This window comes from Colias eurytheme, chromosome 16, assembly GCF_061535395.1.
Source record: "Colias eurytheme isolate Ceu_HAF_F1 chromosome 16, ilColEury1 Martin Lab GWU primary, whole genome shotgun sequence".
Lineage (NCBI taxonomy): Eukaryota > Metazoa > Arthropoda > Insecta > Lepidoptera > Pieridae > Colias > Colias eurytheme.
In genome coordinates, this window is record NC_142995.1 from 7,356,677 (window position 1) to 7,383,276 (window position 26,600).

At 33.7% G+C, this 26,600-nt stretch overlaps 1 protein-coding gene across 2 annotated transcripts in view; it reads left to right on the top strand.

Moving 5' to 3' along the window:
- The first annotated feature begins 14,636 nt into the window (after positions 1–14,636).
- Positions 14,637–26,600, top strand: part of LOC149901906 (sodium channel protein 60E-like) — an 88,359-nt gene continuing 76,395 nt past the window's right edge. For both annotated transcript variants that reach the window (XM_090110786.1, XM_090110785.1), the window contains exon 1: positions 14,637–15,295. In XM_090110786.1, coding sequence (XP_089966912.1) covers positions 14,825–15,295 — 471 coding nt within the window. In that variant the 5' untranslated portion in view covers positions 14,637–14,824. The remainder of the gene's footprint in view (positions 15,296–26,600) is intronic.

Here is a 26,600-nt window from a genome sequence, read left to right on the forward strand (position 1 = left end):
CCTAGAAGTTAATCGTCTAATTTGGTGTAGTTTTAAACAGCTCTACAGTTTTAGTTACTTCATATATTTTTCAAAATTTCTAACAATTTTTATATGCAATATTATAGCAAAAAAAAACATTTTAAAACATAAAATATGTATTTTAAAATGCGTTCATAATGTATGCTAAAACCGTTTTGTATTCATAACGAAATTGAGTGAAATATTCTTCGCTGCTTATGAGCAAAAAGATGAATATTTTCGCAGTCATAAGATTGTTGAGGTCGCATAAACGCCAACTAAATTGGTATATAAAAACCGGCCAAGTGCGAGTCGGGCTCGCGCACAAAGGGTTCCGTAGCAGCAAATATAATAAATTACAGTTAAATCAACCTATCTCAAAAACTATAAGAGATACTTTGATCAAACCAAAAATCGTTGAAAGAGTTAATTAGCATGCATCACCTCTATTTTTTTTAGAATTTTATACCCCGTAGTTATAAAAATAGAGGGGGGGGGACATACTTTTTACGACTTTGAGAGCTGATATCTCAAAAACCGTTCACTTTAAGAAAAATGTTTTTTAGAAAACTTTATATCATTTTAAAAGACCTTTCCATTGATACCCCACACGGGTATGTACATCGAAAAAAAAAATTTCATCCCTCAGTTACATGTATGGGGGGCCCCACCCCCAATTCTTTTTTTTACTATTTAGTGTCATATTTTTGTAGCGGTTCATACAACACATATTCCCATCAAATTTCATCACTGTAGTACTTATAGTTTCCGAGTAAATCGGCTGTGACAGACGGACAGACGGACAGACGGACAGACGGACATGACGAAACTATAAGGGTTCCGTTTTTGCCATTTTGGCTACGGAACCCTAAAAAACAAAGGGTGCGATGCTCGTAAAGTAATAAAGAAAATATATTGTAGCTAGTCTAGATATATACGTCTCTAGCAATGGGCGGTCAGTCTTTGAGTTATCGTGAGCTTTGTAAGAATAATAACCTAATTTACACGGGGTTTAAAGCCAAAAGCAAAACGCAATGTTGTTTTTCCTCTTTAGAATGCTCGGTTCGAGTAAATTAGTTAAATCCGCTTTAAAATTCAATTTGACGTTAATTTTGAATGCAAAATAGCAGAATGCGGGCACTCGTGTTTGCTATTTATTCAGGAACGTTTTAAGACGTCATTGAGAAATTTTTGAGATATGTTTTGCAAATTTTAACGTGTAAAATGTCGGAGTGGGTGTGGTACTTGGGTATCTCATTAGTCTTTGTATATGAGATTTTGGCGGCAAAGCTTTTGGATATGTTAAGGGGTGGTTAAAAGGTTATGAAGACTAAATTTAATTGCTGCGATGCAACGATGTTTGCAGATTTATAAATTCATATGGAGGATTTGTAATAGTGCATTTTGTTTCGCTTTTTGTTTCTCATCTCACCGAGAATATATTTCGCAGACTATCAAGGATTATTTTTAAGAAAACTTCCTTTCCGTTCTGTAAAATATATTATCATTAAAATTATCAAGTAAAATATCGACTTTGTGTGTAATGGTTGTTCTTCATAACTGGTAGGTATTGAATAATTCAAGCAAAGGAGATTTTATCGTACACCAGCGTGTACTATATTGTTTTAAATTCATAGTTTTCAAGGACATTATTAGGCGTTAGCATTGATCAGGCTGATTCGCTCGGATAACGCTTCGTAAAGCTCGCTCTGTGTAGACCCGCCTATTCGATTACTCATACATTGATGAGGAGGGCTTAAAAAAGTACGATAAAGACATTAATTGTGTTGTAGGTAAGTTTAAAATTGATAACTCGTCCTTTTTCCGGTAGTTCCAATGCGGATAGCTGTCTGGGCAGGAGGAAAGCTTCACGCGTTTTCCGAGGCTCGAATTAAAATAAATGTAGTTATGTGGCTCTTGTCATTATACTTATCTTGTTTATTTAGGCGTCGTTCGTGGTTGCTCCGTACTAACGCGGTTATACGAGCATTTAGCAGTTTAAATATTAAATTAAAGTACCTGGGTCTTAAGGTCACCTTTTTTTCGAAGCAATTAAATGGCTTATGGCAATGAAAAGGACAAAATATTAAATGTTAAAATTGTATTGGTTTGTATAATGTAGATAGAAGAATGTGTTGTTTAGGTTTCATAGTACCTACTCAAATAATCAAAGAATGAACTTAAATTTTTAATAACTTGTATTATTGATTTAATTTAACCTAACTTCATTATCTTTAGTTTTTCTATTCCTATTTTTTCCTTTTTTAATAGTACCTAGTACCTAGATGTTCTACAAAATTCAATAACAAATAGGTATCTAGAGCAATAGGTCGGCCCGATGTTACATGGCCCATGGAAAATTACTGCACCTTCACCCACTTTCAGTATGTAATCTCTATATTATATCCCTTGCCCTAGAATATCTTATTCACCCTACATTATTAAGCTGTTCCTGTTTCGGTCACTGATACTACTGGCTTCATATTTTAGATGAAATCGATTAGGATGTTTATTCCGTGGATAAGGGAGGACGTGATCAGAATTTGTAGTGTGTTTTTGACTGGAAGAATATCTTCATAAATCTTTAGAAATAATGTATAACTTTCTGTCGAAATGATATTTATTTGGTTTTGTATAACTGGGTGGCTTTAAATTGAAATGGTTAAATTTATTCTAGATTTCATCTTGCGGAGCAGAAAAACGATATTACTAGATAGTATTATTATTTATTATAAATGTGAAAGCTTGATTTCTAAATAAATAAATAAATAAATAAATAATTATAACACGGATTTCAAAAATTGACTGCAGAATAATATCAATCAAAACAATTATTTCTAAGAAATAAAATTTACATTTGACAAAATGTCGCACAACCGTTATATTTTTTCATGTCATCCTTGGCGTAACATTTTAATAATTCCCTTAAGCTCCTTTTCCTAATTGTGTTCAGCGGCCGTGAAATTTAAAAACCGAAAGCTTCGAAATTCAAAATCCTCACCACAGATGATTTAAAGTCCATGATTAAATGCCTAGACAGTCGCTTAAATCGGACCATTAAATGGATGAACTTTTTGTAAGTCTATCGGAAAACGATTTGCTAGTCTTTGCAAGTAATCCGACGATCTTGTGAGTGCATGTCAAACAGAGATTAGTAGTAGCTGCGCGGCGCATTTGTGCTGACCTGAGGCGGGATTACGAGAATAAATATTTAAGTGTGCATCTACGGGCAATTTGTTTTGTGTACGGTAATCAAGCGTTAGATAAGCACTTTATTGTTTTCTCGATTGCAAAAAAGTATATTGTTCCTACATGAATACAGTAAACACGTCTGAGCATTGATTATAAAACCTATTCTTTTGAAGTTGTGTGTTCTTTCAAAATGCGAGCATGCAATGATGTTGATATTAAGTTATTTATTGAATAGATAGATATTTTTATACATATAGAGATTTTAATACATATACACTGTAAATAATATGACACAAAACAATATTGTTGTTGAAATATAACTCTATCTCATGCATTACTTGCGTTCCATGGCGATATTGCATCAAGTCTGCTTAAATGGCTATTAAATCAATACATTTGATTAGCCACCACACTTAATATCCTTTATAGAGATGGGTAACTTATTGTTGGAATTTATCCGTCTCCCAGCGCAATAACTAGCGCCACACAATACTTACGAATTACGATACGTGCCGTCTGCGGCGCGAGGCAATACGGCGAATTGCCAATAAACAGAAGCAGAGGTGCGAGCCTTTTGTTTTCGGCTTCCGTGTGGAATGAGAGAATGTTTGCAATTGTTTTTTTTTAATAATTTATTTGTAATGGAAATGGCTTGAAGATGGTTTAAAGATGCATTTTAGTAGCTTTTCTTATAAATACGCATTTTCAACAATTAAATAAAATTATTACTACATAGCTCGGATGCAACTTGTAGCAAAAGAAACATAGGACGAGAGTTTATTGATAGTTTGTATACTGTGGTTGAAAGTTATAGATGAAAAGAAATGGATACACTTATCTGTACTAATATTATAAAGCTGAACAGTTTGTTTGATTGATTGTTTGTTTGAACGCGCTAATCTAGGGAACTACTGGTCCGATTTGAAAAATTATTTCGGTGTTAGATAGCCCTATTACCGAGGAAGGCTATATATATCATCTCGCTAAGACCAACAAGAGCGTAGCACACTACGGGTAAAACCGCGGAGCACAGCTAGTTTATAATATTTCTTCGCAAACATTTCACGTTCCACTGATCCACAAACATGTAATTCCCCTGCTGCCGAAATTCTTTAGACCACGCCACTGCGTACAACACGGTTCCACTTCTATGGAGGTCAAAGGTATCCATGTTACGAGCTTAGCACTTGACACGGCGCGCCCCTCTAGGGCCCTCTGGTGAAGAGTTTACACTCCCCAGAACTAAACACTAACATCTCTTTGAGGTTGGATTTGGAAGAATTTGTTAGGCTGTGGTAATGTGATGATGCACGCGACAGTTCTATACATGATTGTTGTAATAGTACCTATAATTTTGGTAATTGAGAGAGCAAAATGCGATATCATGAGCATGAATAGAAGAAGCGATAATTTTGTCTTGCATATTAAATTATTATATCAGAAGAACCCAGTAAAAGAAAATATACCTTACCAAGAAAATGTTGATTCATTGATGTGGTTTTACCTTTTTCTAATATTTTCCCTTAATATAATGTAACAAGAAAACAAGTAAATTTCAAGTTATTACTTTAAAGAAGCACCATAATAATTTAATTCATTCTGAGAATTCGTCCCTGGGTTCAATTACAGAAGTCCTATTAAAAATATAATTTGAGATTTCCTCAATACCGAGAACCTACAGATGCTTGCTAAAAGAGTACAAAATAAAAGGCATTCTATACGTTACATGAAAATTTATTGAAATATTATTCTCAGTTCAGGTTGCGAAATTTCACACCGCAAAAATGTGCAGCGTTAAAGTTTAAGCCAGGAATTAAATTGTAATAATCTTAACTGATGCATGGCTTGGGTGTACGTGTTTCTGAAAAGCTTAAAATGTTCATTCTTCTTAAATATATAAGTAACATCTTCATCATATTATACGGTGTATGTTTTATATTTAGGATAACCAAATTTTTAAACCTTCTGCGATTTTTAAATGTTTTTTCTACAACTATAGTCGGAATAAGTAACTTGAAGCATGTTTTATTATTAGTTATATACCTATATTTATGCATACCTACGTAACAAATAATTTAATTCGATGAAAGAAGTGTTCAGTGCATGTTCAGCGTCTCGCAGCTAAATCAACATTCAACAACTACAGACTAAAAATACATTCAATTTGCACCTCACCATTCACAGAAATAGAAAACAATGGCTGAAAAGAAACCAAAACGCAGCGACAATTTTTGCAGAGTAAAAAAATACGAGCTCGTGTAATTTTTGGAGGTGTTCCCGCCATTTATCTCAGTTTCAATGGACATATACCGCAGTGTCAGAGCTGTTCATATGGTCTGAATGAATAATTTAAAGCTAACGCTTCTAGAAAGTTCTTATTTAATCGTTGGACGGTATTGTGTAACTGCATTTATATTGTTGCAATATTGTTATAAAGAAAAGCGTGTGTGTCGAGCACTTGTCAGAAGTGAAAAATCGTCGCCTTAATCCATGACGTGACCTTGCAATTTTGCGCCTAAAACAGTTTCACTTCAAAAAGTAACGAAAAATAATACGTGAAATTGATTATTGCTACAACTGCTGCGTGAAATTTTACAGATCAGAATTTTCGGACGGAAACATAAGGTGACGTAAACATTCCGTTTGATTAAAGCTTATCGTATTAACTTATAGTGTTTCTTTAATCAACTGGATTTCCAAATATCTGAACCGCCGTAGCATAAAACAGTTTACGTACCACTGGTCCGGAAAGCGGAAAGATTTGCTCATTGATGGACCAGGAAAAGCCTGGTCCCTAACCATGAATACTTTTATAGGATTATCAAAAGCGAGGAGCTGCGTACACCGTGCTGTTGTTAACGGTCGATATTATTTAATCATGTAGACTAGGACAAAATATTCTTTTAATGGAATTGGAATAAAAAATAACAAGGTTTTTGAATTTAAATGGACGAATAATTTACGATTTACTTACAATTAAACGGTGTAATATTATATCCTAGAGCATTATTCCCATATACCCATCTGATTTTGAAGTTATTTCAATGAGTGCAAAACATCGAATAATTCCTTCATTTCTAAAAAAAAACTTTATTAACTCTCGTTGGTAGATTTTTTCTACATAAATATGAATAATATGTATGAAAATATGCATAATAATTCAAAAAAGTTCTCTAGTATTTAAATAAAAAGGTATTTACTTTACGTCCTCCGTCCCCAGTCCCCACAAAGCCTATACATTATTTGCACAATAATACACGTGTTTTCATTCTCTAAACAACCGGAGCGTTTCAAAAACCTCACAGCGCCACGAAATCGTTAATCGAAAACAAAAAAAAAATTGATTGCTCATGTCCTCGCTGAACAAACACTGAATTGTTAGAAGTTCATTGACGAAAAGCTAACACGGGCGATAGATAAATGGAACAAACAAAACTAATCTCTCAGTTATGATGAATGGTGGTATTCGAGCGGAGCGTATTGTTCTCCGCCGGGATTTAGTGAAACGCAGAAACGCATGACCATATTCGGAGGGAAAGATGTCAATTTATAAGGTTTATTATAAAGTAATAACTTATATCTATATTCTAATATCTAATCTAATGTATATTATAAAGGCGAAAGTTTGTAAGGATGTATGGATATATGGATGTATGGATGTTTGTTACTCTTTCACGTAAAAACTACTGAACCGATAACAATGAAATTTAGCACACATATAGAGGGTAACTTGGATTAACACATAGGATAGTTTTTATCCCGGAAATCCCACGGGAACGGGAACTATGCGGGTTTTCCTTTGCAAACGCGGGCGAAGCCGCGGGCGGAAATCTAGTGTATTATATTACATTTACAATGCTAAGAATTATTGTCCTGATTCTTTTTTGTGTCTTGTTTGAGCTTATTTGTTATGTCCTTGTTTATTTTTTTGTACTATACCAATTTGGTCCGGCCTTCGATGCAACACTTTGTTTATCATTATGTTAACCTCTTATAATTAGTGCAATTCAATCAGTGTCAGTTTATCTATTTTACATTATAATTATATTTTGTGTTGTCTAGAGGACTGTAGGTAATTTTCTACGGAAATGATCTACAAGAATTGAAAATCAATGATTATATGTAGTTTGTTTTGTCTTTCCAAGTGCTCTACCTTGGCTCTACCTATCGATAGCACGATTTAAGTATGTTTTTATCGCTTTCAACATAGTCGGATGGAAAACATGCAGCTTATATTTCAGTATCAAATTGTAAATCTGCAATGACTCGACTATAATTTAGCAAGATTTAAGTATTGATATTAAGGCCTTGTTAGGAAAATAAATGAATCCAACACGGTGATATAACACGATTAAAATAGAATTTCCAAGTCACAAAGCTCTCTCGAGACAATATTCTTAAAGATATACACAGGATATTCCTTAGGTGAGTAACAAAGGTGAAAGATTCAAAGAATCACTTCAGATAACAGGGGCTTGAGATTCAAAGGTATCGAGCCTCGGCCCGCTGCGGCTTGAAAATCTCGAAATATGCTTATCTAAAGGAATACCTTAGTCTGTTATTAAACAAGGGGCAAAGTTTGGATATAACGATGATGTAACTACTAATGCTACATAATACTAATGATACTCATGACTGCATAGTATAAGTGAAAGAAAAATTTCATTGATAAGCATACAGCTGTATCTTGGTTTGTAAATATTACGTTTGAGCACAGTAAGTTGGGCGCAGTTAATATCAGATATTTTAGGTTACATGTATCTAGGTACTTGTTGTCCATACATGAAAATATATCAAATATACAGAATCTGTCTACCAAACATGGCATCAGTTCAACTGGTGCCAATCAGTTTGCTCATACGGCAAAAGATATTTCAAGCAAAGATATTGTAAGTTCTTCTTGTAGATGTTACAGATGTCGTTTTTAGCAGCTACTTGGGGACGGATAATGGTAACATTATATCTTTTTAGGGTACGGAAAATTTTAAAATCAACGAAAATGGATAATTGAAACAAATCAGCCCATAAATCGTAGTAAATGGAGCGGTTAATTAGAACAAGTGTCGACAGGTCGAGTTAGGTAAAGACTTACTAAGTAGGGTGTTATCGTTAAATTGATCGGAGCTGTTTATTCAACCAACACTTGCGCTTCGCTGATAACAAACTTTCCTTTAGCAATTACTTCCTTCGTTGCTTGTTGCTAGTGATTTTATAAGTGAACACGGGTACATGAAACATTGAGTTAGATAACTATGTAACTACATCGCGTTGTGTGTCTTAAGTTCGATTAGATAAGTACGAATGTTGTTTTCTCTATTTCAATGATTGTATTATTGTATTCTGTATCCAATATTTAGGTCTATACAATGCGAAAGTCTTTTTCTTATTCAAATCTACTGAAAGGATTTTGATGAATCTTGACTGTACCTACTACCAGTTCCATCAGTACTGTAATAAGCACCAATTACAGTATTTCTTATAAGGATTTTGGACATAGGTTAAGTCAAATAACCTGTCCTGAAAGTATATTTAACCGAAACATGAGTAGGAGTAGTAGGAGTTAAATTTAAACATTTATTTATTCAATTAGACTTATTCTAATCTCTTTTGAATCATCAAATTTATTCCATTTACCACGATAAGTTTTAAACATAATGAGGTCGGTTATACTGTTAACTACACTGGAACTGTCATAAATATTCCAATAAAATACAGCATTAATTTCCTTAACTAATACATACCCATATCACGTTAGTGTCATAAATCCCATTTGAGTTAATGCTCGCTTTGTTTTACCCAAGCGATATAACAATTAATTAAAATTATAACAGCGCATATATTATTCTTGTTTTTATCTATTAGCACAGAATACTTAATACTTTCTACTATTAGTGTTGATTCGAGCGTTCAAGGGATAGAGGAAATGATCTGACCTATTTGTGCGATAATCCATCGATATTAATGAGAGAAAATATTAATGAATACATATTTATTTTTAGTTGTTTTGATGGATTAATATTAAGTATGCATATTTTAAACATACTTAAAAGAACGTGGCTCGCATTACTTTCGCATTTTTAATATTATTAGGGACGTGGGAACTGCATCTTTGTAGAATGAAATTACCTACGCCTATATTGACCAAAAGATTATGTATTTTTTGGCAATGCAAGAAAATATGAGATTAACAGAAAAAAATAGATATGATGTAATTTCTATTTACCTAATAAAAAACGTAAACCAAATTGGATTAATATAATCACACAATTAACTAAATGTGCAATCTATGAGATAATGACTGAAACTTAGTTACTCAAAAATCACAATCTAGGTGGCCACAGCCATCTACAAAAATGTACACGCAAAAGGTACTATACTTTCAAAACCTATTTGGCTTTCTCACGACCTGAAAACCAAGATTCTTCTTTCGTAGTTTAAAATGAGACTTGAAATGTGAAACTTTCAGCATAGAATCACAAAGTTTTAAAATAAAATATTAGCGTGATCCATGCCTCCACACCCGGGACGACATCGGATTTTTCATTTAAACTTCCCTTCCTGTTACGTGTTACATACAAACACGCTTACTTGCTTTGTAATATTTGTTTGATTGTTGCGTTTCAATTGAAATATGTCACCAACAAGCGAGTTATGTTTCAAACGTGTTGATGAATGAAAACAAACGGAACCCAATGCTAGATATATTATAATAAAATGTTCTAGTCATCGTTCCCATCACAATTAGTCCATTCATATTTGTTGAAAGAGTGCACAATATACGCTGATTAAGTTCCTCATTCATTTTCAGTATTTTGCAAGTTCAATTGAAACTTACGACTAAGCTTACGTCATATATTAGCATTCAAAACACACAAATCAGAGATTTAATCCGTACATATTCAATAGGAATATAAGGAAAATATCATTTCATGTAACTTTCACATTTAACTGTGTAATAAGAAGTAATAAAACTGAATACAACACCGAACAAGCCTGTAAAGGGCAAAGGCGAGAAATTGATTGTGCGTAAACAAAAGGAAGGCCATCTTGAGAACAAACTGTGACGTTGGATTGTTTGTTATTTATTATTATTAGACGTTACTGACTTGGTCTTTTTGTTTAGTGGAGAGTAGGGTTCAGAGACACAATATGGCTGAGTCATGATAAGATTTAAAGTATCATACGGAGTTATTAATTTTGTATCTATGTAATGTAGCGCTTTTGTGTAATAAATTCACAAGAACTGTTATGGAATAAAAATTTATGTAATTGTATAATGTGACCTTATGTGACACATAAATAATAAATAAATTAATATTTCAGGGCAATTTTCACACATGGCACTATCTGATCCCATACTAAGCTTTCGCTTGTTTTATGGACAAAATACTAAAAAAAATAAAAAAATACTTATATATAGATAACTAGCGGTCCGCCCCGGCTTCGCTCGTGGTACATATTTCGCAATAAAAGGTAGCCTATGTTCTTTCTCAGGGTCTAAAGATTATCTGTGCCAAATTTCATCAAAATTGGTCCAGTAGTTTATGAGCCTATTCATTACAATCAAACAAACAAACAAAGTTTTTCTCTTTATAATATTAGGCGCGGGACATATACAAGCGGCGCGGCGCGCATCGGGCGCGCTGCCGGCGCGCCTCGGGCGCGCTGTTGGCGTCCGAAAATGATATTTATATAGAGTGGTTAAATGCATTTTCTTCATGCATAATTTAGTAAAATTATGTTTTTTGTGCTAAAAGAGATTAACATTAATTTGAAAGTAACGATTTTGTTTTGATAATTCCTTGTAAGTAAATAGCGAGGATAACCCCACGATTGCAAATATATCTTCCGCCCCGGCTTCGCCCGTGGTACATATTTCGCAATAAAAGGTAGCCTATGTTCTTTCTCAGGGTCTAAAGATTATCTGTGCCAAATTTCATCAAAATCGGTCCAGTACCTAGTTTATGCGTGAAAACCATACATACATACATACATACATACATACATACATACAAACCTTTCCTCTTTATAATATTAGTATAGATAAAATATGGTTTTCAAACACAGGTTTACATTTAAACCATATAAATCTTATCATTAAAATCTCAGTTCAAAAGTATTTACAGTACTGATCATTCCACAATATTATTACAATTACAAATAAATAAAAAACACAATCAAAATCAGGATTATCTTTATTTCTGACATTGTAAATACATGGGAACTTTCATTATGCTCTTCTTCATTTTCACTTTCCCTACTGCCATCACCTGTGTAAATCATTTAATCGATTAATTCAATTCACCTTTAAAAACAAAACGAAGAAGGGTATGTAATAGCAGCTCTATATAATTCCACACAGAGAGAACACATTTTTGACTGACAGGCTACCGTCTCCTACCACCCGATTTGTTTTTGATTGTGTATGACCGTGAATTGACCTCTATTTGGATGCGATGGGGGAAGCGCGCCTGCGGTACGCCTGCGGTACGCCCGCGGCGCAACCGTGGCGTACCGCCTCGTCGCCTTTCCAAAATTCTTTCATACAAAATGTATAAGAAGGACGTGGTGCAAAACAGATTCAAGAGGTGCGCTTATGGCACGCCCGCGCCCGCGCCGCTTGTGTTTGACCCGCGCCTTAGTGTAGATTAACACCCAGACACAGAGCAAACATCTATGTTCATCACACAAATATTAACTTGGTGAGAATCGAACCCACGACCTCTGGCTTGGAAGGCAGGGTCACTACCAACTAATAGTAATAGTTTGTAAAATTGTTTTTTATAACAAAGATAAGGTAAAGAAATAAGCACTGCAACAATCTTTAACAATACTCACAAAGCATCGTACCGCGAAAACGTCTTACACTCTTAAATTGATTGTAAGTGCAGAGTGCACTGCATTTGATATATCCATTGTATCTCCCACTTCAACCCAGTGTTCATAAGTGCAATCCGCAAAGAAACGCGGACTCCTCGGAGACACGTCGTGAATCTTTCACAACTCCTGAAGAGCTTTTTATGTTAAGAAATGTAAACTTCGCCGTTAAAATGATGGAAAATAAATAATAGCTGTATACTGTATAGTTCTAATGAAAAACAAACTACGGACGTCCTAGTTTTGTAAAAGTTTTAAACAATATGACAGACTATTATTTGTGTTTTCAATGCGTAATCGTGCTATGGCAAGATTGATCCGGATTCCGGAATACATTTATTAGTAAAGGACGATGACTTGAAAAAACGATACTTGACTGAATTCAATTATACTTCTATCATAATATGTAGTATGGAAATAAAAGCCTTTTTTATTTATTTTATTTATACCTACTATCATATATGAAGATAATGAAACACCGTAGTCAAGATAGGTCATTCAACTCACCCTTTAAACTCTCAGTAAATGTAGTGAGAATCCTCGTGACCTCGTGTAGATGTTATCTAGCACGAAACAAGCATGTAAAGTTTACATAAGCGATGAGTGCAAAAGCTTATGTATAAGATGTAATTATAATTTACATATAAGGCTCGTAACATGGATCATCCTCCTAAATAGTTGGTGCACGTGAGGTTTCAAGGTAATTCTGAATTTTACAGGTAGATGTCATGATAAATTGAAGAAAGCGTTCAACTTTTACTTATAAAAGCTTATTATATCCTTTGCTTTGTATTACGCAAGTATTACATGGTCGGAGGAATAAAATTAGGTCTCTATAAAAAAAAACCACCACACAAAAAGAGAGTTGAATTAATATATTATGTACAGCAAATTAGAGCCTATAACACGATATTGTTTTTACTGATATCGATACGAGAAATCTCTATTAATGAATTTATATAATATAATTTCATTCTAAGATTTCATGAGTTACAACAAACTAACAATTAAACGCTATACAATTTTATGTAGTACTTATTATATCTACGAAGACGTCGGGCAATGACCTATAATATGGCTATATCTGTATAAAAATGTATATAAAAGTGGATACGGCTAATAAGTATAAAGTATTAACACAAGAGAGCTTATATTCTCAACTCTTAAATGCTTAAATACAACAAAAACCGTTGCTGTTAAGTAATGACAGTAACAATTAATCTTGCATTATTTTTTGTATTTATTTTTGTTCGATTATATTATAAAATTACTGCCCAAATATTTAAATAACATAAAATACACTAATTACTTACTTATTGACTGGTATAATTTACCATAGTCAGATGAAAAGTGTGGGTTTACATTATATTTACAAACATGAATTTATAAAAAAGTTCAGTAAGCTAAGCTAATAATAATCAGAAACATAAAATACATGTTTAAAATAATAGCTCTATTTTCTACATTTCTACAATACAACAACATCTTTTTGCCTAACATTTTTTCTAACAATATAACAAAATAAATAAACGCTCTGTAGTCGTTTAATATTGAAAACAGTAAACCTTTCTATTCAGAAACAATTTTCCGCCCAGTGAATCTTCACCGAATCATTCCGTACTAGCTAAAAATACGAAGATGTCGCAGATAACTGCACTGTAAATATATTTACGTTCACAAAACTACTAGAAAATTCTGCAGAAGTGTTTGTATTCTCAAAGGCATTCGTTATGCTAAGCTTGTGGAAGAAAGTGAGCTGCAAACGGATTTTCTTGCCCTTTAAATTGCAGGCATTGAGTTAACTTGAGCCCAACCACAAGTATAGAAGCAAGCAATAATGTTAGGCGACAACGTTGGAAGGTAATAAAAGTTTATGAAACCTATCTGGTTTTACCAATAACGCGTAGAACACTAAAATTGTGATCGGCGAGCGCCAATGCAGATTTCAGTGAACTTTTGTATGAAGTTATTTTGATAAAAATTTCGAATGGGTATTGTGAAAAGCTTTGGTGTGGTATGGGTATTTTTTTATTTCATTAAGGGTTCGATGTTAATTGTTTTATAAATTAATATTCCACAGTAGTAGTGCAAAATTTTAAGATCTGAACAGGTGAGGTCTTTTAAACATAAGATTGATTGATTCTGCGAAAAATAAAAAAGTTACTCTGAATATTTATTGCATGAAGTTTTTGCGAAGGGAATTTTTGTAACAACTCGAGTGCATTGAAATTCATAAAGCACTGGTTGTGTCCAAAATATGCAAGTCCATACAACATCCAACTTCGATAGAACGATACGTTACGTGTACCGAAAACAAATATGTATATTGATACGATTTACTCACGTGAATAGGATTTCACACGAATTTACCATGAACTCTGTTGAATGATTTGCATCATAGCATATTTGTATAATGCATTTTGTATTTGTTTATTTTTTGTATTAAATTATTATTACAGTTTCTTTACAAAAGAGTAAAAATTTTCTTGTATAATATGTTTTATGAGAACACCGCGCAGTGAGCGTCTATTTCATTTCCACGAAAATATACACAAAGAGTTTTAGCGGCAACAAAAATTTATATCATCGCTCGTTCGAATAATTCATAAGCCAGATGCAGTATTTGTAAACATCGCGTTAAATTATGACTTCTGAAACGTATTCTTTTTTCAGGTGGCTGTGATAATCGAAAATGACGTCATCGGTCCGGAAATAGTGCGTCGGGCCGAGGCGATGGGCCTGACGTAGCGGCGGAATGCAGGAGGACGAAAGGCGGTTGTCGTTCCCGCCGCCGGCGCCGCTCCATTCGCCAGGGGAGGAGATAGACGGCTCACGCTTGCTCGGCGAAATAGTACGGACGCTCGAGGCCACCAACCCGGAGGCGGCGGCACCGCTAGCGGCGTCGCAGTCCAAAGATGCGCTCGACACGGAGTGCGAGAATCCGAAGCCGCGGAGGGAGGAGCTGCGGATCCCTCTCGATGTCACCTTCTCGGAGCCCCCGCCTGGGCGCAGCGACGAGCCCAGAGCGGTCGTCACTCCGTTCACGCGCGAGTCAGCCAAGCGCGCGGGGTCGAGGGGAGCGCAGTTGGTCAGAGAGTTCGGATTCATGCCCCGGCGGCGGCTCAGTGTCGAAGACGGAGCTCGCTTACCGAGAAAATATGAACCTTTCCCGCCTAAGCTATACGGACGGCCGCTCGAAGAGATCGACAACTTCATTTACGATGAGGTAAGCATATTTTTTTTTTATATTGGAGGTTCCAAAATCCTGAAAGGATAAAAATATTGAAGATTTATTTCAATTTGCATATTTTACACTACAGCAGCCATAGGTACTTTGATGGAGAGCTCATTCGCATACATTAATGGTTTATTCATGGTGAGACATGCTGAATTCACTTTCTGAATATTAAAATTTCAATTAAGTACAGTTTCTTGGGACGAAATTTCGACTACACTTGAAATAAAATCTGTTTTCTTAGTATCGTTATAAATATAAATTGCGATATTTAAAATAAATATTCTAAGGAAATAACGTTGTAACAAATAATTTATTCTATTTAAAACGGTATAAGAATACAGTATTGTATAAATCGTCCAGTTCGTTCGGACCTTTGAACATCTTATAAAGTATTTGTTGACCTATACCACAGTATTACAATATTATTTCCTACAGTAAGGAATCGCCTTTGATGTCGCGCGATGCCGCCGCCAGCGTAGGTACTTACGCTGCCACACGAAAATACGCTAGGGTTGCAACAAATGGGAAATAAAACAATTGTGATTATTAATATTATGATGAAATCATTTATTGATATGTACATTCAAAATAATTGCGATTATTAAATCTGATGTAATTATTTGTTCATAAATATATAATTACAGATATTGCACTGCTAAATATTTACGTGGACACTATTTTTGGATGTTCTTAATTGTATATTATAACATTTAACTAAGTAATGCATTCGCATTGGGATGTACAATCTGATTAGAAAATAATGAGGACAACATATACATAGCTTTGATTTTAATTCAACAGATACAATTAATACAATCTTTCTGAAATATTGTTTCCATCTGGGATTTCAATGTAGATTTACATCCGTAAACGGAACAGTTTTTGCGCGCCATAATAGAATATGTAAGTACCTATGTATAATAAAATAATTACACAAAAAATACGACTGTGTCGTCCTTTCGCGATAGTTAATGCAAACTCAGCGTGATTGCATTAAGCGGCCCGCGTCGCCCGACCCCCCGCCAGTTCCCCTCCGTTTCTCTGCACAAGTACATTCGTCGCCATACTGTAGGAAATATGGTAATACTGTGCCTATACGTGATAAGGGTCAATTTATGCTGGCGCGTCTGGCCAAGAAGTTATAACTTGAGGATATTACCGTGAAAAGTAATGATATAAGCACATATGGAGGAGTTACATTGTTATTTCGTTCATTGTCGTTATTTTGACGTAACATGCTGAAACCCGACAATTGCGAAATTTCTCCCTTCTTTGATGGCTTATAATGTCCTCGTTTGGAGGTTGGGTGCGTGCAATTTCGATTTATTTAATGTGTTTGAACAAAATACATCCATATGTATTGTTAACATAATTGTTGGCAAAAATAGAGTTTAAAAAAATGAACGTTTTTGCACGATTTTAGTTTAAGTATATTCAAAAAATAAAGTTCCACACTATTATGCTGTAATGTGTAAAGAATGTTATGTAGTTTTATCTCCAAATATGTGTGTACGTTGTTTGCTTTACAGGCGATGTTACGGGTCCTTTGTGCCATATTATTAAGAGTAACGACTGTGTACCCAGCGGCTTTAATATTAAACCGACCACAAATTTACATTCGAATTATACAAAATTTGATAAGGATGACATGTATACGGACACACATAGCAACCTGTTTGGTTTAAGTAATTTTATTTGTATAATAGAAATTATTTTTATCGTATCATATGACTTGTTTTATGTCCAATATATATAGTATTATATTATCTGTGGTCCAATGAAGAATTCAGAAGGTAGGCAAGGGCCAGTCATTATTATTATTTGATTTTGTATTTGAATATATTTCTAGCATTTACTCTATCTCACCAATGACTAACATGACTAATAGACAAAACAACATCTGTGGAAGTGAGTCTTTCTACCTTAATTTTAACGTAAGCTGTTTATGAAAATCGCTCGTAAGTACGGGTCACCGGAGCGGATACACGCCGGCATTGAGGTGCTTATCTGACAGGCGCTAGGCTGGACTTGTTGCGCTAAATTAACATTACATTCTAACACAAAGATAGGACAAGCGATACTGAAGCTGAAGGTATCAGTGTTAAGTCAGCGCGGAGAGGTGTTTGTTTGAATTAATTATATAGCTAAATGGTTATCGCTTTTGGTCATACTTTTACACGTCGATTAGTCGTAAATTGTAAAAGTGTCTTATCGCTGTTAAATAGAAAGAGAGGGTAAGTTATGCAATCAGTGTAGAGAGGTGTTTGTTACAATTAATTAGACAACCAGCTGAACGTTTATCGCTTTCGGTCGGACCTTTACACATCCGTATAATCGTAAACTGTAAAAGTATCTTGTAGCTATCAAACACAAAGATAGGATAAATGATACTGATGTAGGAATTCATCAGGTGTTTGTTCGAATTAATTAGACAACCACTTACGAACATTCATCGCTTTTGGTCAGACTTTTAGACGTCCGCGTTTATCGTAAATTGTCAAAGTATCTTTTGATACAAATACTTATAGGGAAAGCCATACCGAAGAAGGAATTTATCAGTGTAGAGTTATTTACAATTTATATAGAGTAATTGTACATTCAATTATAATGTGTCCAGTAGATGCCAAATTTGCCAAAGTTTTTGAATGAATAAGTAAGAAATATTTCTGGCTGGCAGGCTCTTGAATATTAATAAGATTATACACGTTATTCGTGTTAGATTATCCTTCTAAAGTAACATCCATATTTTACTTTTTACTACATTTTAACGAGGAGTGAAGAAGCTTCTTTAACTCATAAAAAGGATCTATCTAGAACAAAGACACTTCATATTATAAATAATTCTAGAATATTCTTAATAACATGTAAAATATATTTCCTGACAGTTAATATAAAAATGCAGAGGTAAAATATAGTATATAATTTACTGTATTAATAATAAAAAGTAAACCATATAATTATCTCTATAGAACGTGTCAGAAGTGGAACTTCTTTGGCCAGATTCAAAGATACCAAAATCGTCGCCTCACTCCATAACGTGACGGTATTGCGATGGTAGAGAAAATTAAACAATACATAGGGTTACTTTTTTATTATAGCCTCTACTCAAACTTAAATTCAAATAACACCGCCAAGCTATAAAAATGATCTAAAGAGTTTTACAGAAGAAATATATAAATATTTCCTATATTTGCGGCTTACCGCGCAATTCTAAGGAATGGACATCGGCCGGGGCTATGCAGTGTGAAAGCCATTTTGTGAAAATCGGCTCTTTGCGATAAGAATATTTCAGTTTGCATTTTATATTGATATTAAAGTGTAGATAAATTAGAAGTAAAATAAAATAATGCGCTAAATTTTGGCGTTGATCTTCTGTTATGCTAGTTGCTGTATATTTGAGCATTTCTGAGAAAAATATAATCTTTAAAGGTATTTTTTATAAATCTTCCTCTTTCGTAGGTCTACTTGATTCGCTGTGTTAGTGAACCAAATACTTAGTGATTCACTGTTAAAGACAGCAATTGATTTACCTCTGCTTGAAACCTAATTGAAAGGGGTTGTGTAGGACACCTTTCAATTTTCGTTATGACACAATGTAATTTTTCATTTTTTCTTAGTAGGAACATATAAAGAGAACAGCATTAGAGAATAAGATGTTACATTTAGTACTAAAATAAAGATCTTGGAGCACATACTAAACTTTTATTCAACCCAACAATTTGGAAGTGCTTCGCGTAAAAAACAAATGGAAACGAACCTTTGACTATATGTGTACGTGACTCGGATTTTAATTTACAATTTTCCCGGCTTTCCGTCTTATTGATTTCTGCGAAATGACTGTGTTTTTGTGAGGGAATCTGTGTTATTACTTATTACGTTATACTATGGGAAATTTGCATACAGTTATAAAACCTATTCAACTTTTGTAGTCTTACAGATATACCTACAATGCATTCTTTTTATGTATCCAAAATTCATAGGATTCATTACATGGGAAGGCGTTATTAATCCAAGATTAAAATAATGTTTGGACTGTTTACCTTTGCAATATGAAAATTGTATCTTTTTGTAGACTTTAGACTCTAGATTCTTTGTTTATGAATGACAAAACATTATTTTTAGCGGCAGTGACGCAAAATGTAGAAGTTAGTCAATACAATATTCAATTAGGCTACTGCTTAATCTTTATCGTGGTCTGATTATATTACTATTGTAGTAATCGCGCTACAACTAGGGCATAGTTATTTATGGTTATGAGTTTCAGCAATTTATGGGCTCTAATTTAATATGTGCCTAATAGCAATAGACATTACAAAAAGTTAATATATTTTTGCTATACACCTAACAACCTTACATTCTAGATATATTATCTTTGTTTTAAAAATATTCTGTAAAGATAATAAAAAGCAGCTAATATATTTATGCACCTAAATCTATACTCAATATCTATCTATAGCCTAAGGGCAATATAAGCTGATTCACGGGGGTGAAACCGCGAGGCGCAGCTAGTAATTATATTATAAACTGCTATATTTTAGCTCAACTTCTCAATAACTACAAAACATAATACAGCTGAAAAGTTGAGCGCAGGTGTGTATATAAAAATGTACGTATGAATATGTAATATGCATAGTTTTGTACACGTACATTATCACATAGTTTATTGAGCTCGTTACGAACACTGGCTTACTTTGAGTCAAAATGTTAGGCATTTTGGAAGTCTGCCAAACCACCGCTCCTCAATAAAACAGATTCATAGATTCATGACATTTAACTATGAGACCACTTGCAATTTAAATTGTTTGGTCGTTGTGGTAAAAGTTTAACCACTTTTCACTTAAGAGTTCATCGGATTGTTGAATGGTTTATTTTCTTCGGTGAAATAGTCGAGTGGTCTTGGATTGTGCTTGATACGTCTATTGTTTAGCTAGTAGAGTAATGTAACAATTAAATACTTACTTATTTATAGTAATAGTTTTTTAATGAATTTAAAATCCGATCTGATTTTAATAAAAAATGCGTAGGTATTTGGTGATGAGGGAAAATTTGAGTTTTTTATTTAACAATTTATATTTTATCATTCTCAAATGTATGTTCTATTGTCAATATCCAATTTGTAGGTATTTGTTAGTTTTTTCATAAATAATCCAGGTCATAATGTTGAAATTTATTCGCAAAGGATTTGTTTCGACGCACGTAGCGCTGCTTTACACGCATTTGAAAGCTTTTATTGTAAAGCTTACATGGCCTAGTAATCATTTGCTATCTTCTTTTTAGAAAATTAAATAAAATTAATAATTAGAATTAATAACGGCTTCGTGAAAAGATTGCTGATGAATACAAGATTTGACGCGACTTGATTTTCCAAACTATAGCATCAGCCAACTAAAGATAAATGTTTTCAGTGTCAAAGCCTTATATATTTAACAATACATTATAGTCAATATATTATTATTAATTAAATTATATAATAAATAAACCCACCACACCACATCATAAAAAGATCGCAGTACCTAAATGAAATACAAAACATGTCTGCGTAATTGATAAAATAAAATGTAATTACGAAACTGAAAACCATGAGCAGCCACAAAAGAAAAATAAATCATGAAATCATTATGCGGGCGTGTTCAAATTATATCGGCTGTCCGTTTCGCACTTTTAAATCCTCGTTAAACTTTCATATTCACGAAAACAAAAGGAATAAAAACGAATATGTTTGTGAATAAAACGTGGAACAATATAATGTACATTTGTGCTTTTTGATGCTGTTGCTAAATAATATTTTCCACGTGAAATGGTGTTAATTGCAAAAGGCATCCATGACTACTGAGAGCACCCGATTCTTTGCTTTGCTGCACTTAAATTTTACTTTATGATTGTAGTTCATTTTTCAGTACCTTTGCGTTTACCTCTTGAAATAATAAATGCTGTATACGATAGAACAGCATTATGAATAATCTCGTAGAACACATGCTAATTATACAAAAGTTAAGTAGAAAGCGAATGTTTTTAAATTTTAAAGCTTGTGTTTAGTTGTTTGAATTGAATGCAATTCAGAACGAACTAGTGTAGAGGCAGAGAATAAATAAAAATGTTTATAAATGTCATTGTTTTTTAAAGCCTGATGCGTTGAAAAGTAAATGTCTAACGACATAATTTTGTTAAATGCGCGGCTATGTGACTCGCACTCAAAAGTAGATTCTGCTTATTGTGATATGGAAATCTAAATATGACTGAACTGCATTAAAAACTGATTATCAGACATTCATTTTGTATGTAAATAAAATGCTCGTATTACGTAAAAGTCCACCCATTGTTTTATCTATAGTTCTATCTACTGACATAAACAGAAGATGTGTTTAAATATGACACTTATTTCAACCCCTTCGAGTCGAAAATAGCACAGTAAATTCACATAACTTATAGCGGACTATTTACAAAATAAGCCAAAGTTTGTGAGAGCACTAAGACTGATTTATCGTGTTAATAAGACTCCAACTACGATCGCTTCTATGAAATTGATGTAACCGCTTGAGCAAAGTGAACTTACAAGCAATAATTTTGAAATTTCCGAATCTGTGCTATTTTACTATTACTATAAAGTTATCTTTTGTAAGAACTTGTTAATATTAATATTGCCTTTGCGGACCTTGTGTACATAGGAATTTCCATAGTGAAACACGACATATTGTGATTTAAATTCTTAATTATTAATAGCACAACTCGATAATATAAACTTTATAATATAAAGCACCCGTGATACTTGTCTTTCGTTAAACTATTAGGTACCTTGGAAATCTTTCCAAAGTAGTAAGTAGAAGTAGTCGGAATAGGTAGTAGAAGGCAACTTACTATTATTCAGATATAGGTAATATCTTAAAAATAGTAAAATTTTAAATTAAGTCAATTTTAAAATAGCTACCATTTTTTTTAATTATGTTTTAAACGACATAGTAGATAATTGTGCATTCTTTTTTTGTTTTTAGCACAGTATTTCCTTCAAACAAAATATAGAGACGAGAAAAGCTTGTCAAGGCGAATGACAAACATTAATGTTAGCGCGTTTAATTTAAAGATAAAATTATATTTTAAAAGTAAATCAATTGACGAACTTAATTAATTATTGTAATAATAATAAAATGGATAAAAGTATTAATAATCATTTAATTATCAAATAATAATAATATTACATGTCATATTCAAAATAACGATCAAAACAACACAAATAACACCTGCGCTGACTCACACAGTCACGCCACTCGAATAATCGTCCTATAAATAACGGTCGTTTGCAGTTACGAGTCATTCTTGTACCGACTTTGGTCGAGTCAAGATGTCTAAAAAGTATTATATCAGTATTTAATTACGTAATACGACCACGCTTTAACATCAGAAGTAGAAGATGAACCAGCCCTTACTCGGAATCCTGGCAGGCTGGCACAAATTCTTCCATCATACTACGTGACAGTGTGCAACTGTCACTGCCATCATCAGGACAGTATACCACTGTGGACTTATTGAAGTCCACAGTACGAAGTACGAAAAATTGCATTGAATTGACTTCAAGTAAACAAGGATGAAGGAACTCGCACAATGTGTGTTTTCTTGTGCGTTGTGTGTGCGAAGTAAATGTTTGTGGTGTGGAATATTGTGACGGTAATGTAGTTCATCAATATTATAATGTGATGTGCAATCCGGGCGGTAGTCCAGGATATTTGAGCCTTTAATTGTGGTAAGCGAACGACGTGCTTATGTCACAAATAAGTTTTGATCCCAGGGCATTTGAATCCAATGTGGTGCCTTCGATGGCGCCCAGTGTAAGCTATTGTGGTGGTAAATTATTATTTTTCTGTATTTTGACGATTGAAAAGCGCTTTTAAGCGAAGTCCAGTTGAATAAATCAATATTTGAGTTTGAGTTCAACATGTGGATGTGATGGTGTTCTATAAGGTCAGTTTGGCCGAGCGGTTATGTTTGTGTTATAATACATTGTGCTTTGACATCACGAGATAAATTACCGTACTCATTTCAAATGAACGTACGAGAACGTTTTGTGTTATTGTTTTACTATGGCCAAGCCGGATATAACTTGTGTTTTAACTTTTAATTATGTTCCAGGACTTATGGTTATCACTTGAGAGTTGAGATACAGATGAGATACAGAAGCCGCTGTTCGCAGCTGGAAAAACTCGTTGAGCTATCGAATCCTATGTAAATCACAATAATACTCGAAAATGATTGCTATGAAGCGAAAAGTACAAGCAATTGCTAATTGTGTCCTATGTACGTGTAAGAATAGTACCAAAGCCAAATTTAGATGACCGTGTTAGCGGTAATGGTGATAATCGACTGCCACTTGTCTGTACGGGTCTTCTGTGACTTAGTCTGACAACTGGGCAGATAATAATACAATCGAATGCCACTTGTCTGTACGGGTCTTCTGTGACTTAGTCTGACAACTGGGCAGATCATAATACAATCGAATGCCACTTGTCTGTACGGGTCTTCTGTGACTTAGTCTTACAACTGGGCAAATAATATAATCGGATGCCACTTGTCTGTTCGGGTCTTCTGTGACTTAGGCTGGCAACTGGGCAGATAATAATAGAATTGAATGCCACTTGTCTGTACGGGTCTTCTGTGACTTAGTCTTACAACTGGGCAAATAATATAATTGGATGCCACTTGTCTGTACGGGTTTTCTGTGACTTAGTCTTACAACTGGGCGGAAAATAATAATAACCTGATTGTCAATTGTCAGTATGGATCCAGACAGTGGTTTAGCCTGACAACTGGACAAAGAAACAAATAATTTTATAATGTACTACTTAAAACAAGTCAGAATGTCACCAGCTGAAGTGAATTATATCATTGATATTTTGAGTTTTGAATTGTCGCTCAGAGCACGAGCTTTTTTCAGAATGGCCGTGTTAGCGCGTTTAATTTAAAGATAAAATTATATTTTAAAAGTAAATCAATTGACGAACTTAATTAATTATTGTAATAATAATAAAATGGATAAAAGTATTAATAATCATTTAATTATCAAATAATAATAATATTACATGTCATATTCAAAATAACGATCAAAACAACACAAATAACACCTGCGCTGACTCACACAGTCACGCCACTCGAATAATCGTCCTATAAATAACGGTCGTTTGCAGTTACGAGTCATTCTTGTACCGACTTTGGTCGAGTCAAGATGTCTAAAAAGTATTATATCAGTATTTAATTACGTAATACGACCACGCTTTAACATTAATGTTAGAAAGATAAACACCAGGCTCAACTTAATACCAAATAACAGGCAGCACATAATAAGCGACAGGCGACCATAAGTATCCGATAACAGTTATGATCTTTTCCTGACCCAGAAAGGAAAAAATGGACGTGATGTAGCAATTCGGAGAGAGCAATTTTGTATAGCTTATACATATGTAGGTATATCACCCGCTACTGTCAACTAAATATAACTTCTAGTTTTAAGATGAAACACTCACGTGTTTTATACTAAGTAAAGCTACTGTGAAACTTTTACTAGCTGAACTAAGCATACTTTGAATTTAATACTAATTTGTCTCACTTCTTTTACTTTATTTGGGGGCAAATTTAGAAATATGTATAAGTGCTACAGGGTAGAAAAAAGAGTTTTAACCTTAAAAGAGTTTACACTGTACTTAAATTTCACTGAACCATTAAATGAGTTTCTACTTTCTATAGATGATTAAAGAAATAAGTGTTACAGTTACGAATAAAAAAACAACATTGTCACGATTAGAACTAATTACGCACAAATAAAACAACATGTTTTCACAAATTACTTATTCTCACGTTTATGATTCTCATATTGAAATAAATAGGTCATGGCTTATCACGCATCTCATAACAAATAGAAAATTGAATTGTTAAGACAGTTACGACCTCACGTCGGCTCCTGTTAGCTTATGTGGCCAAACAAAAATACATTTATTCTAGTTTATATCTACGCTTATGCAGCATAGATATTTTTTATCTGTATGCGATAAAAAAGCGGTTAAAATATTGCATCGATGAAACGTCAGTTATAAAATATTAGCCATGCGATGTTTTGTGATTTTAAAATATTCACGAGAGTTGAATACAAAACAATTTTACACAAAACCTGAATAAATTTATCCGATCAATCATGCACATACCAGCGGGCTAGTTAAATTTAAACTTAGCACTAAATAAATTCAAAGAGTTGAAACTTCAATATTTAGTTGGAGGAATTGAAAGGGCGATGCAACGGGTCGAATGAAACTAACTGAACAAGTAAGAATTTACATTAAAGAGATTTATTTGCTTTGTTCAACTTCATTGTTTTACGATGCCTGTATTTTGCTTTTATGCGTTCTGCTCTTTATTTATATAACCCTCATAAATATAATAACCTTGTTATATTTTATTTCAAGATCTCTATTTTGTGGTACTAACCTATATGATATATGTATTTGATTAATCTAAAAATAACAACGAATCTGGTAAAAATGTGCATACAGAAAAATGGAATAAAAAATAAACGCGTTTTAATGTATGCAATTGTTATTACAATATTTATTTCATATTGTAAAAAACACGTAAAAAACGTTCATAATTTACGTTAAGTATCAGATAACTCTTTCAATCTAAACTAGAAATTAAAATGTAATTCAAGGAATGATTGAGAACGCGTTCTTTCACGGAACTTCCGCTATATTTTGTAGTCTTCGCACTTCCTAAAGTTAGAGTGGTGAGACCTACAAAGGGAAACTTCGATAAAACTTTACCATTCCAACGTGTTCGATTACACAAACACAGCATAAAACGCGGTGATATCAGCGAACCGCGTATTAACAAGTCTTCGGTTGTATCTAGGTCAGCATGAATGCTCTTTAATATTCTGCAGTAGCCCGGCGTGAATTAAAATAGGTGACAAGATTCCGCAACCGCGAACCTCCAGGGCATCGGCTTTGTGCGACTTAATTGCTTGTTTATCAGCGTGGATGACAGCGCGAACCAAAGTTCGGGGAGGGACTGGATCTGACGTGGGTTGGAGTCGGGTGTTCCTATTAATCGCGTTGATAGCACTAATAATATGAATTAAAAAAAAGTTGATAGAGATAGAAGCCTGTTTTTGAAAATCTATGGCGATTATCTTTAAATATGATAAAAGATTTCTTTTTAATTATAAATCAAGTAATACGTAATATTGACTTGAACGATATTATTTATTTTATCTCTTAAAACAATAACATTAGTCAATAACGACAAAAGTTTTAGAGAT